The following is a 13,655-nucleotide window of genomic DNA, read 5'->3' on the forward strand; positions in this document are numbered from 1 at the left end:
GAGGATGTTTATGTCTTTTACTAAAAACAAGATATCAAAGAGGTATCGAGTCTGGGAATCAATCAATGATAGTCATGACGTCAAACAGACGACAATGTGACTACCATGCGCATCTTAAATTGGCGATTGAGTTGAAACAGGGCTCGAGCATTCGGTTTCAAAGGTAGATACAATCAGTCCTGCTCATAATATTGAGTTCCCTTGCAAGACAATTTACGCATCCAAATAAACATTATATTCGGGTACAGAATTCGTGACGAATTATGCTTTTTTTGTTTGTTTTACTAGTAGTACATACAAATAATGTTAATGACTAAATTAAATCGGATATATATATAACCGTTCGCTAGTATAACTTGTCGACTTCCTGTTCACAACCGACGCGTTCCAGAAATACTCATTGTCAATTACCACTGTTATCATGATTAAGATAGACCTCTGCTTAAAATTAAAAATAGTGTCATTTTCTTTATTTTTACATATGTGACACTATAAATTGATGGAGAAAATGAAATAAAAATATGGGGTCATAGTACTCAGTTCGGAGAAAATTAGTAATTAGAAATGAAGTGAAAATAGCATGTTTTGTATGTTTTAGGGCATTTTCTCAATTTAAAAGTGTATTCTGTTGCGAGAATAAATCTCAAGAACTCACAAATTTGCTCGGTGGAATGATATACTGTTTTACAAGGAATTTCTTTATGTCTATAGGTATTGAATAATTGAAATTATTTTAGTTTGGGTGATGATTTGGGTTTGGATGATGAAATGTTTTATGACTGTTATGTTATGCATATTATTTGGCAGTTTTTCTCTTATAAACAGATTGACATTGAGCAAAAAAAAAAAAAAAGGTTCACATACTAGTAACTAATACGATTAATTGTGAAGAGACTTTGACAACAAATATTGTTAGTGCTATATGAGCTAAAATATTTACACGCGCCAAACACCGTCACATACGCAATATGGTTCTACCCTAAAACATACCAGACACGTAAATAACATGTTATTTACGTCCCTGGGCAAAGTGAAACGATCTGAAATAAATCAAGAAAATACATCGAACGATTCTCAAACGTGGTCATTTGATGAGCATGTAAAACAATAGGTGAAATAGAACATTGGCGGATCCAGCAAAATGTATGGGAGGGGGGGTCCAAGCTACGCTTAAGATAAACGAAGCGTAAATCGCAGAGAAGCTATGCGTAATTCAGATGATACGAATCGTCATGCGTTTGGGGGGGGGGGCATGTTTCCCTGCCCCCCTCTGGATCCGCCACTGAAATAGAATGTGTTTAATAAACATTGAGAAAGGTTTATTGGCACTACCGTCATGATTGGTACAAGGCCAGGTACTATACGTGTGTTTAGACTACCTGTTGGAGACGTGCCACTGAAATGGGTTCTGTTTTTCAAGATTCTATGTCTTATTTACTGTCCAAATAGGTATAAATTCAGGATATAAATATCTGGCAGATAGTAGCTGTTTTTTTAAAATAGATATGGATCTATAATCAAGAATCGAGATCCCGCGTAAATATCGTTAAATTGTTTCAATCACGTCCCAGTCACATCTTTCATGTAGTCCGGGCAGATATAGACAGTGAAATAGAGGGCGCAATTCCTTTAATGACTACATGACGGTTTTAGTCGTAAGAAATTCAAAGGACGAAGGATTGTGATTGTATATTTGACAAATTAAAACAGTACAATATCCAGGAAGATAAACGTATTAGTTCTATAGTTATAAAATAATAATTAATCATTGCAGAATAATAGGAATAATACAGGGTCTCATCCAGTCGTCAGTTCATTTCTTTTCTCAAGAACCTACCCTGGATGTACTCGCGTTGATTGTCAGGTCGGAAACTGAATGACATACCGAAATGGATAGTTATAAACATAATGGTAAATCTTCCAAATGGACATTGAATACAATAGTGTTTTGGGCTCTTAGGCCGACTTAGACGTAAACGCACACTTCGTTAGTCCGTGCTAAGGGTCTAGACCGGGTCTTAAAAACGAGCCAGATTTAGCTGTACTTATCGTTCCTTAGCCCGTGCTAAGTGTTCGCGCACGTTTTCTTAGCACGGGCTAACTTTTTTTAACCTATTAGGCCGTGCTTAGGAGCTGTGCATGAACGCAACTTATATCTCAGAAAATAAAACACAAGTGTCAAAATAAGATTTACCCAAATAAACATGTCACATTTCATGAGAATATCTAACCTAATCCAAGCGAGCAATATCAACCCAGTTCACCAACTCAGTTGGTCCACCATTTGATACGAACAGTTCAAGATGATATTACTGTAAATGTGTTTTTTATATAGTCTGTGTCGAATTTCTAACAGCCCCTCCCTTAGTAGACAAAAGCGAATAAATTGTATAACTCGTACAAATCTGATTCCGCGCAAGCGATAAACAAATGCGTAATTTTCGAAATTCCCCTGTACGTGAGAAACGCAATATGAAATCCTCACCATGATCAGTTATGCATTTAAAGGTAATATACACCATTTTCATTTTTTGTCTCGAGGGGGCACACTTCTTCAAGATTTGACTAATACGTCTCAAAATCAACACATTCACACACACACACACACACACACACACACACACACACACACATACGTGGATTGCTATATGTTGTGAGGACTAGGTAACAGCACCCCCCATACGAGGACACCATTTTCCCCTGTACCTACTGCCATAAAATTAAAAAACATATCATCAAATCTATTAAGGATATGCCCTGTTTACGCATTTTTAGAGTATCTCAAAATTTTGCTGACCTGGTTTTTCCTATGCCACAGAGGACAAAATTCCGAGGACTGTGATTTTGTTGCGAGGACAAGGAAATTTCAGGGGGTGTCACTCATAATCTTGTTGCAAGTCCTCGGAAAACATGCAAATAAACAAGATATTTCACTGCTCATCTAAAGCAGAGGTAACTGTTTCAAACATAAACCATTCAAGGCGATGACTTTTGGATTGTTTTTTTTTTTCTAAAACAGAAATAATTACACTATATTCCTTTTTAATTAGAAATGATTGCAAGACAATCCTTTTATATTCCATGTAATGAAGTGACTGTATATATTGTTGCCACTATTCATTGATATTCTATGCAATGAATTGACTGCATTTATTGATGTCAAAATTTTCATTGATACTCCATTCAAAGAAGTGACTTTATTTATTGATGGCAAAATATTCATTGATATTTCATTCAATGAAATGTCTGCATTCACTGATGACCCCAAGAATCTCCCCTCTAGATCTGCCACTGAAAATATTCATTCATATTCTCCATGCAATGAAGTGACTGTATATATTAATTTCACAATATTTATTGATATTCTATGCAATGAAATGACTGTATTATTGTTCGTAAAATATTCATTGACATTCTATGCAATGAAATAATTGCATTTAGTGTTCGCAAAATATTAATTGATATTCCACACAATGAAGTGACTGTATATATTAATGTTAACTATTGATAATCAGTGTATTTAAGTGACTTTATTTTTTCCAAACCAAAATATTCCAAGTAATGAAGGGACTGTATTTATTGTTGCCAACTTTTTCATTGATATTCCATACAAGGAAGTGACTCCATTTATTGCAGCCAACATTTTCATTACAGAGAGGGTAACCTCATACTCACTTTATTAGTACATGCTTCACACAGAAGTCAATACTGTTGTTTTTTAGCATATTACCAAGGCTGAAGTCATTCTCAAATTTCCAAATTATACACATATAAAGTGAATGTTTCAAACATAACTAAAACATAATCTCTACATAATAAATCATTACTGAACATAAAATTTGTTTGAATACCTTTTTTTATTCTTAATGGTACACACTGAATACATGTACATTAAAAAAATCAGCAATAGTTACATAAAGTAAATGATATCATCACAGCAAATGTCAATGGTGGATAGGGGGTGGAACGACAACAAATTATCAAATATTCAGGTTTTAATATACATGTATGAGGGGCACACAATGAAACCATCCATACTTAAACACTAAAAATATGGCAATGCTGCGTGATGGGATGGGTTGTTGTGTGCCCAACAAGTGTTGAACAAGGTGTGATACAGGTTTGTGAAACTGATATAACCATCTTTTAGAGCCCAGGTTTCATCATATTGTGAAGCTTTGAAATTATGTTCATAGTTTATCTATTCATATGCAAACAAGTTTGATCTTGCATACTGTTATTACCTATAATTGAAAATTTATCTGCTCTATTTGAAGTGCATCTAGACAAGCACATAAACCAAAATTAATTTATACTGGATCAATATAAATTGACTTGTTTTGACCATAACCATATATGAAAGCACATGCTAACAGAAGCATTCAAGACACATGTAAGAAAGATGAAACTCATTCTTGCATGTATTACATATTTGATAACCCACCCCCCAACCAACTAAATGGCATACAGAAGACCTGTAGCCAGAGTTAAGAATAATGCTGTTTTGACTTTGATTGCCTTTTATATGTTGTTATCAGATTGTACACACAATACTTTATGTTTTTCCATGACCTGCTGGCCAGTACTTGATTCTCTTTCAGACAGTTAGTACATTCAATCTTTCCAGGAACTTTTAACATTCTGATATTTCTCATAAAATAGTTTTTAACTATTGTCCGTTCTTCTGTGGTCCACATCTTTTTCCCATCACTCACACCTAAGCACAAGAGAAAATGTAATTAAACCAAAAGAGGTCCAAAAAAACTTAGTGCATGGAAATAAAACTGTCTAGTATTCAAGACTTAATGATAGCAAGCAATGTAGAAACCACAAGACAAATTAATTTTTAACTGAGAGAAAATATATATGACTTCGTGCTTAGGAAGGGAATACAATCAATCAATTATAATACCTTTATCAGGTTCTCTCTGTAAATAAGCTTTCTTAGTTTCTGACTGAATAGGGTTATCTGTGGAAGTTCTCTTGTTATACAGTGATGACATGATTACATCTGGAATAAAAATAACACAAATCAAGGCAGTTAGTAAATGAAGCTGAAATCACAAGTAATGGAGCACTGAAAACAAACCCAAAAGAATGACACCCTCGAAGGTTTCGCACACTATACTTTGTCTACATTCACTAAGAAAGTACTTTTTTGTTGCGAGCAGTTCAAATTTATGAGTTAAGACGTTATTCAGGAAATTTCTCCCAAACAAGCATGAATACTCTACTCCTATAAGCAGGAGATTTTGATGGAATGCAACAACTAATGATACTTTCTGCAGAAAACCCATTTACCAGACATTATTTAGCAATAAGAGGTCAAGTACTAGTACAGGGATGTGTTCAATGAGCGAGATGCAGAAAAAAAACATTATTTAAGAGGCCATTTCCATCCATTATGGCAGCGAGAAATCCATTATTTCAATTATAATGCCCAAAATGTAGTGATGTGCTCAAGAAAAAGGACAACAACTCTGTTGTTATTGCGTCCTGACTTTAACACGTTCACAAACAAATGGCATACAAAAACATGTTTATAGGTAATTTTGCAATTAAAAAGACCAGGATTTTCTAACTTAAACGACCAGTAATGGATTTGTTGTTTAAACAATCTTCACAAGTGCGGACAATTTGGTATATTGCTGATCTTTTTTGTGCATTGTCCTCAAGCACTACCCTGTTATTGTCTGATAATGTTACAGCATCTGGTACTGATCAACCACACGATAACTAATAAGAGATAAAATAAAAACAATACCTTCCGCTGATTTTTTCTTCTTTTTTGGTGAGGAATCACTGGTAGAATATGTGGAGGTTCTTTTATTAGAAACTTGTGTCTTGTTCACAGCAAGATCTAGATTTGAATTAATAGATATAAAAATATAATTAAAGAAAATTTAATGCTGTTTAATATTAATTGTCATTTTATCATTTCCCATGATAAATATTGTGGTGGAATACAATTTCTGTAGGTATGGGATGGGAAAATACTGATATAGAGATAACAAGCAAAGCAGTGACCGTAGACTTGAAGAGAACGTACACAAGTGTTATTATGACAAGTGTGTAGTGTAACTTGCTGAAAACTTGGTCAGAATAAGTAATGACTTTGCAAAGACTAAAAATTACGTGACCAACTAGGACTGAGTAGGAGAAATCGCCTGTACAGTTGTGTTGACTAGAGTGATATTTAACACATTTTATAGCAAGTCACTGTCAACATTGTTGGGAGTTTAATAGTTATGGTGTACTCACTTTGAACCAACTTGGAATCCTGACTCCAACAAGTGAGGATTGACTGGGGATTTGTAGATGTGTGTACCAGCCACAGAAAGCCGATACCAGCTTATCTGTCACTTGACTATTGTAGGGGTGCACCCATAGGAAAGCGGATTGAACCAGACCATTAACGTCAATAAATTCCTACATTGTTAATTAGTTGGAATAATACTGGTGTACTTTGGATTTAACACTGGTACCAGTGGTAATCGCACAGGAGGAATGGTTAGAGGACTCTATTGACCGGGTAATTCAACTAAGATAGCAAACCCCTAACTCAACCACAGACACCCAAATGTGACCCTGGTAATCTGAGAATAAGCTTGTTGTAGACCACTCAGGAGACCCTGTGGGAACCTTATCCACTGAACCAATAAAGTGCTACCAGTGGTGTTAGGAAAGCTGACTCACCGCTGACTTATTTTATAACCGGTGGCCAGTTATTTAATAAAGTGCTAGAAAATATTTCTTGGACGAGTTGTTTCAAGTTAAAATTGCAACTGAGAACACAGATTAGTTACAGTTAAAAATAAGTTTAGTCCTACGGTAAGGGAAATAAAATTACCTTCAACAGATTTCTTCATAGGTAAAAGGAAATCCGTCTTCTTAAGTTCTAGGGATGGAGTATGCACAGAAGCTCTCTTTGACATGTGCGTCTTAGAATCTTCTGAAGCTAAAAATAAAAAAAAATACAATTTTATCAGAACAATCAATATGGCAAATGCAATTAATTTTGAACAAAATTATACCATGCATGTCTAGAAAACAGTTAAACAGATAAATTGATGTTATATTCAGTTGTTATTTCAAGTATTGTCTTTGTCCCAAATACCAATGAATCAAATCACGTTCAAGAATTCAACAAGTCATTGTCAATGACACGTCCCCGTTCCGTTCATATTTGAGTGACATATACATTCAAAGCAGATCATGACCGAAATGCACCTGCATATGTACAACACATTGAACAAAATCCATCCATGCATGACTGAGATCCGGTTCTGGAATTGGGAAAATACATGATTTTGATGCATTTTCGGCCTTAAAATGGCCATCATTCAGCTATTGTTAAGCGGATCATGAAACAAACGCACATATCTATTTGTGACATGATGTATCATCTGTGTGTGAAGTTTGAACTTGATCAATCCAGACATGTCTTGGATACGGATCCAGAACTGAATTCTTTAAAACAAAATGGCCACCAGTCGGCCATTTTGAACTTGATCTGGAAAAAAAATGACGTGCATCAAGGTCCTATTATGTTTAATGTATGTACCAAATTTGAACAAAATCCGTCCATGCATAACTGAGATCCGGGTTCGGAATGGTGAAAATGTGCGATTTCAACCTTAAAGCGGCCGCCATTTGGCTATCGTTAATGAAATCATGAAACAAATACACATACATATTTGTGACATGATGTACCTTGTGTGTGTGAAGTTTGAACTTGATCAATCCAGACATGTCTCGGATACGGATCCAGAACTGAATTCTTTAAAACAAAATGGCCGCCAGTCGGCCATTTCGAACTTGATCCAGAAAAAAAATAACGTGCATCAAGGTCCTATTATGTTTAATGTATGTACCAAATTTGACTGAAATCCGTCCGTGCATAACTGAGATCCGGGTCCGGAATGGTGAAAATGTGCGATTTCACTGCATTTTCGGCCTTAACGCGGCCGCCATTTGGCTATCGTTAATGAGATCATGAAACAAATGCACATACATATTTGTGACATGATGCACCTTGTGTGTGTGAAGTTTGAACTCGATCAATCCAAGCATGTCTCAGATACGGATCCAGAACTGAATTCTTTAAAACAAAATGGCCTCCAGTCGGCCATTTCGAACTTGATCCAGAAAAAAAATAACGTGCATCAAGGTCCTATTATGTTTAATGTATGTACCAAATTTGACTGAAATCCGTCCGTGCATAACAGAGATCCGGGTCCGGAATGGTGAAAATGTGCGATTTCAATGCATTTTCGGCCTTAAAGCGGCCGCCATTTGGCTATCGTTAATGAGATCATGAAACAAATGCACATACATATTTGTGACATGATGTACCTTGTGTGTGTGAAGTTTGAACTCGATCAATCCAAGCATGTCTCAGATCCGGATCCAGAACTGAATTCTTTAAAACAAATTGGCCGCCAGTTGGCCATTTCAAACCCGATCCCCCCCCCAAAAAATATGACGTGCATAAGGTCCTATTATGTTTAATGTATGTACCAAATTTGAACGAAATACGTCCATGCATAACTGAGATCCGGGTCCGGAATGGTGAAAATGTCTGATTTTGATGCATTTTCGGCCTTAAAATGGCCGCTATGCGGCTATCGTTATCGGATCATGAAAAAAATGCATGTGCATATGTCCCATATAATGTGTGATGTATGAGTGAAGTTTGAACTTAATCGGCCCATGCATGTTCGAGATACAGGTGATCACGGACGCACGCACGGACGCACACAGGGCAAAACATAAGTCCCCGTTTTCGGACTACGTTCGAACGGGGACTAATAAGCTCACTTCAGAAATATGTTAATCACATCATGAAAAAAAAAACTTTGTGAGATGATCATACAGAATTTGAGTGAAATAAGTACAGCCATGACTGGGAACTGTAAAATGTCTCTCATTATGTCTAAAAATGGCAGCTTACCTGCTTCTACAATACAACGTGATATATCTTCTCTAAATTGCACTATATTGTCCATGTCATACATTAATTTTGTAGACTGTCCATTAGCAAACTGCTCTGCAAACTGAAAAGTAATATGACATTATCAGCAATAAAATAAACATTGCTGTCGATACAACGGCCTGATATATGATACATACATTGAGAAAGTACTGTAAAACCATTTATTTTCACTGACATTTAATATATCACTATTTTAATTTTAAATGCAGCTGAAAGTCCATAATTACCTTGATGACTAACACACCACATGATACAGCATCATCTTGCATTGTATGATCCACTTTCAATATAGTATAAGTACTGACTTCACCCTTCTTACTTGCATAATTACTAAAAGATAACAGATATTTTAGTTGTTGAAAATGAAAAATCTTGTGCAAGAGTTAGGTGCATTTTTTGTGTTACGGTAAGTAAACTATGGCACGTAGGTGGCACAGGATCCTACTGATAATTTATAGCAAACACTTGTATCAAGAATAATACTTGAAGTAGGAGTGCATATGGATCCAACCTTATCCAATTCTTGGTAATTTGTTCCACAACTACATGTATGTCATATTTTGTTATAGCAACAAAACACTCTTGGGGACATAGTTATGTTCAAACAATAACTACCTATTTCTCATACTACAGTATATCCCAGAACTTTGAGTTAAATTAAAAATCTACAAAATTATGCAAAAACAGAAAAAAATTAATTATAATTGAACTCTTCCTACTTACTTCCAATTCTGCTGAATTGTCACCATTGTCTCTTTACTTTCACCAGTAGAATTCAGATATATTATTTCATGACTTTTTTGCTTAACCACCTGTAAAGCATTACAAAAATCAATTCTCATATTGGACAGAAATAAACTAGTCATTGAAAATGACACAGTCCCCGTTAAATATTTGAAAGTTTTCTTTGTGCTCGTCATATTAAAGCAGAGGGGTTGTCGCGAGCGTGTCCTTGAAACTTGAGTTCCAAGTGGTGTATACAACAGATTGTTTATTTACATCAAAACACGTGTTCCGTGTAGTAGTAATATGGCCAAAAATAAAAACAGCCGTTATTCTGCCATCTTTGATCTGATTATGAAACACACTTGATATGTACGATGTATGTGCCAATACGAATGAAAATGGTACATAAATTGTGGAAATATAGTAGTAAGGCCAAAAAGTCAAATGGCTGTCACAATTTGTCATGGACATGCATCCTAACATGTATAAAGTAAATGTATGTGCCAAATTTGAATGAAAACTGACAGAGCACATCCAAGATACCACATAAAAAAACAAAACAAGATGCAAAATTCAATTGATCCAATTGCAAAATAAATCGTCATGGACATGTATCTTAGCATGTATAATCTATGTACCAAGTTTGAATGACAACTGACAAAGCATGTCCAAAATACAAAATTTTCAAAAAACAAGATGGCTGCTAGTCGGTCATTTTGAATCGAATCGCTGAACCACTGCATGTGCATATGTCCCACATAAGATACTAGGCACATGCAAAGAATTAACATAATCGGTCCAAAGGGATTCTGAGATATGACTCCGGACGGACGGACGGATCATCCGAACGGGGACTAATAAAATTGTTCAGTACTGATGGATTTATGCAAAGGAAATGGAAAACAATTATACAAGAATTTTAGAGTCAACTGTAAAATTGAAAATGGTGCCTGAATTATTTACAGTATTTTACAACTTACCACAAGTGTCCAATGTCCATTTATTATGCCAGAATTAGTTGTTTCTCCACCTTCAAACATAGCACCTATTACCATCTCATACTTGGAAAGATTTATCTGTAAATACATTGTATGCATTAGTAATAATACACATGACTAGTAACAATTGTTGCTAAATGGAAGAAACAAATTTCCACTAGCTGACTAGTCTGGAAAATATTAAATGATAATTACCTTTTTTGGTTTGGCCATTTCACCCTTCAAACAAATAGATGTCATTAAATTGTGGTCAAAAAAAAGAATGGCCTGAAAACAATATAAAATTACATTGTCAGCAATGAAATAAAGGAGATTATGTTTAATGATAAGCAATGAATAAACTGTGGCAACAAAGCATAACAGCAGACACCAATGGAGGAAATAAGTACTAAAAAACTGTTGAAGTGCACTACACTTTGGATATTATGCACTAATGAAAAAAATATATTTCAATACATAAACACTGTATTTTACATAATATTCACGTCAGATAGCATCAGAAAGTGATGAACAGTGCACGAATAACTCAATCTAAATAAATAAAATTCATTTCGTCCGATTGTGAATGCTCAACACAGACCTGACAAACTTTCATAGAGAATGGTCAATCAGAATGCATCTTTAAATAGTAGCACAAATTATTAACAGATTATAGGAGTTACTCAAGTGACTTATAATCTGCCATGCTGTTATGTTGACAGAAAAGAGAATCAGAGAGACCCACACTCCACAATCATCATAAACAAACACAGACTAAATAACACAAATACCAATGGTAACCAGTCAAATATCAAATTACAAAATCAATATTAGGGAAAATACAACCAAATATGTTATCATACCAATTTAAGTTTGATTGAAAGTGACATTGATATGTGAACAAAGTCTATCAATTTTGAACAAATTATCACAGTCAGGGTCAGGGATACCCTGTACCAGAATATCTACAAGAAAAACAAGATTTCTTTCCATTGAGCAGCAATAAGTAAAAGTTTACCAAAATCTTTATCATTCAGTATGCAATTAAATCTTAAACTCAGCTTCCCAATTCAGCCATCACCATTCCACCTGTTCAGAACCTTTCAACATAAAATAAATACCTTTTTCTCTCTTGTGGCAATATAAATAGCAGAGTTCACAATATCATCTGACAGCTGTTTTTTATGGCCCAGGTCCAATATACTGTTCTTCATTATCGAGTAGGGCCCTACTTTCATTGTATCTACATCACCTGTAAAACAACATAAACCATTCAAAAACCCTATTACAATAAATACTTTTTCTATCAGGTTGATGTGGTTGTATCTTGTAGATCTGTATAAGCATCAGTGGCAGTCTTTTTCAGATACGCATGTTTACCTTCACAACATCTTCAACTAATGGAAGAAATTTTGGCATGTTCCTCTTCCTTTCATTCATAGTATTAAGTGCATGTAAATACTGAACACCAAGTGCCTTAGGAAATGGTGAATTAAACTGAACACTAAATATATGAACAAACCTTTAGAAACATCTTCATCATCAATATGCATACATTTGTCTTGTAGTTTTCCATTTATATCTGTATTATTATTATTCATTTCTTGAAATTCCTCATCTTCAATGATATTACCAGTATTCAGTAGGTCTTCATTCTCACATTCATCTATAATTCACACAATTTTGAAAAGTTAGTAAGCCAAATGACAAATATCATACGACTTATTTCAATTCTCGTCCTAAGACAGTGCTCAAAGAGATTACAGCATAACTACTGCAAAGATTGTTCAGTGTCATTGATAAAAACTATTTCCTGAACAAATACTAACCTAATATCAATACACAATAGACTGTTCATTCTATCGGTCATTCAGGTTTTTCTGCTGGCATATACAAGGGGACAATTTTTGTTGTTATCTTTAACAGTGTCAGCAAATACTGATAATCGTTGGCTAGTGTATATTTGATACTAATAGCAATTCCCCATAATCATTGATTGAAATTCCATCAACAAATTCAGGCATTTCAATTTAGGGAAAGGTGACCAGCCTATATGCTAGTTCCATATTTGACATACAACTAAAGAAGGTGACGATGATTGAGTAAAAACAATAGTTGGAGTGTCATAGCAGTGAAACGCAGAATTTATCATGGGATAAAACACTACTCACCATCTATGTTGATTTCTATTTCATCAAGTCCTTTGTTCTTGAATTCTCCAATATTTCCTTTCTCAAATGCCATCAGAATTCTGCTGACCTTTGCAATTTGTAATGTATTCTGTGGAAGTCTGTAAAACTCTCGATGGACTCTTATGTCATGTCCCAAAAATCCAGCAAGGATGTCTTGCTCATTGTCCTTCAAATTGAAGATTTGTGACATTGTAGCAATTTGTTTCCTTAAATTTGTAGAGGTGAACCGTTCAGCATGTTCAATGCCACATTTTGTTACAAACTTTCTCAGGCATACTGTTGCACGTACTGGGCGCAGTGAGTTTTGTAAGCACGCAAAAATGTATGGATTTGCCACATTGACTTCAACAGCTTTTCTTTTTTCGATAAGTAATTTTATCTGATTACAGTGATCCTTGGTTAATAGAACAGGCACATTTCTTCCTCTTTTGCCTTTTATTTCAACTCTATCAATCAAACGACACAGATTTTGCTCCCAACTTGTCAAAGATGAACCAGCTTCTTGATTGACTCCCCTTACTTCTTTAAAATCTTCTAGAAGCATTCTTTCCATTTCCCCACTCCTCCTCCTATTGAATAAAATCAATTGGGCTAACGTTATCTCGCTCAAATTCTTCCAGGTTGATGTGGTTGTATCTTCTTGTAGATCTTTATAAGCATCAGTGGCAGTCTTTTTCAGATACATGTTTACCTTCACAACATCTTCAACTAATGGAAGAAATTTTGGCATGTTTCTCTTCCTTTCATTCATAGTATTAAGTGCAT

The 13,655-nt window shown here is 35.0% G+C and overlaps 1 protein-coding gene across 1 annotated transcript; it reads right to left on the reverse strand.

Annotated features, from left to right (window-relative positions):
* Positions 1-3,838: 3,838 nt before the first annotated feature.
* LOC146748236 (uncharacterized) lies at positions 3,839-13,125 on the reverse strand. Its single transcript, XM_085506635.1, has 12 exons — positions 12,870-13,125; positions 12,221-12,364; positions 11,820-11,950; positions 10,915-10,986; positions 10,702-10,797; positions 9,719-9,807; positions 9,223-9,325; positions 8,954-9,056; positions 6,851-6,958; positions 5,765-5,860; positions 4,913-5,011; positions 3,839-4,717 (listed from the first exon to the last, which is right to left on the reverse strand). Exons 1-12 carry the CDS (start codon positions 13,078-13,080, stop codon positions 4,488-4,490), a joined length of 1,482 nt encoding a protein of 493 aa, XP_085362761.1. The 5' UTR covers positions 13,081-13,125; the 3' UTR covers positions 3,839-4,487.
* Positions 13,126-13,655: the final 530 nt, after the last annotated feature.

The sequence above is a fragment of the Saccoglossus kowalevskii genome, chromosome 2 (assembly GCF_978046115.1).
Source record: "Saccoglossus kowalevskii chromosome 2, keSacKowa6.1, whole genome shotgun sequence".
Classification (NCBI taxonomy): Eukaryota; Metazoa; Hemichordata; class Enteropneusta; family Harrimaniidae; genus Saccoglossus; species Saccoglossus kowalevskii.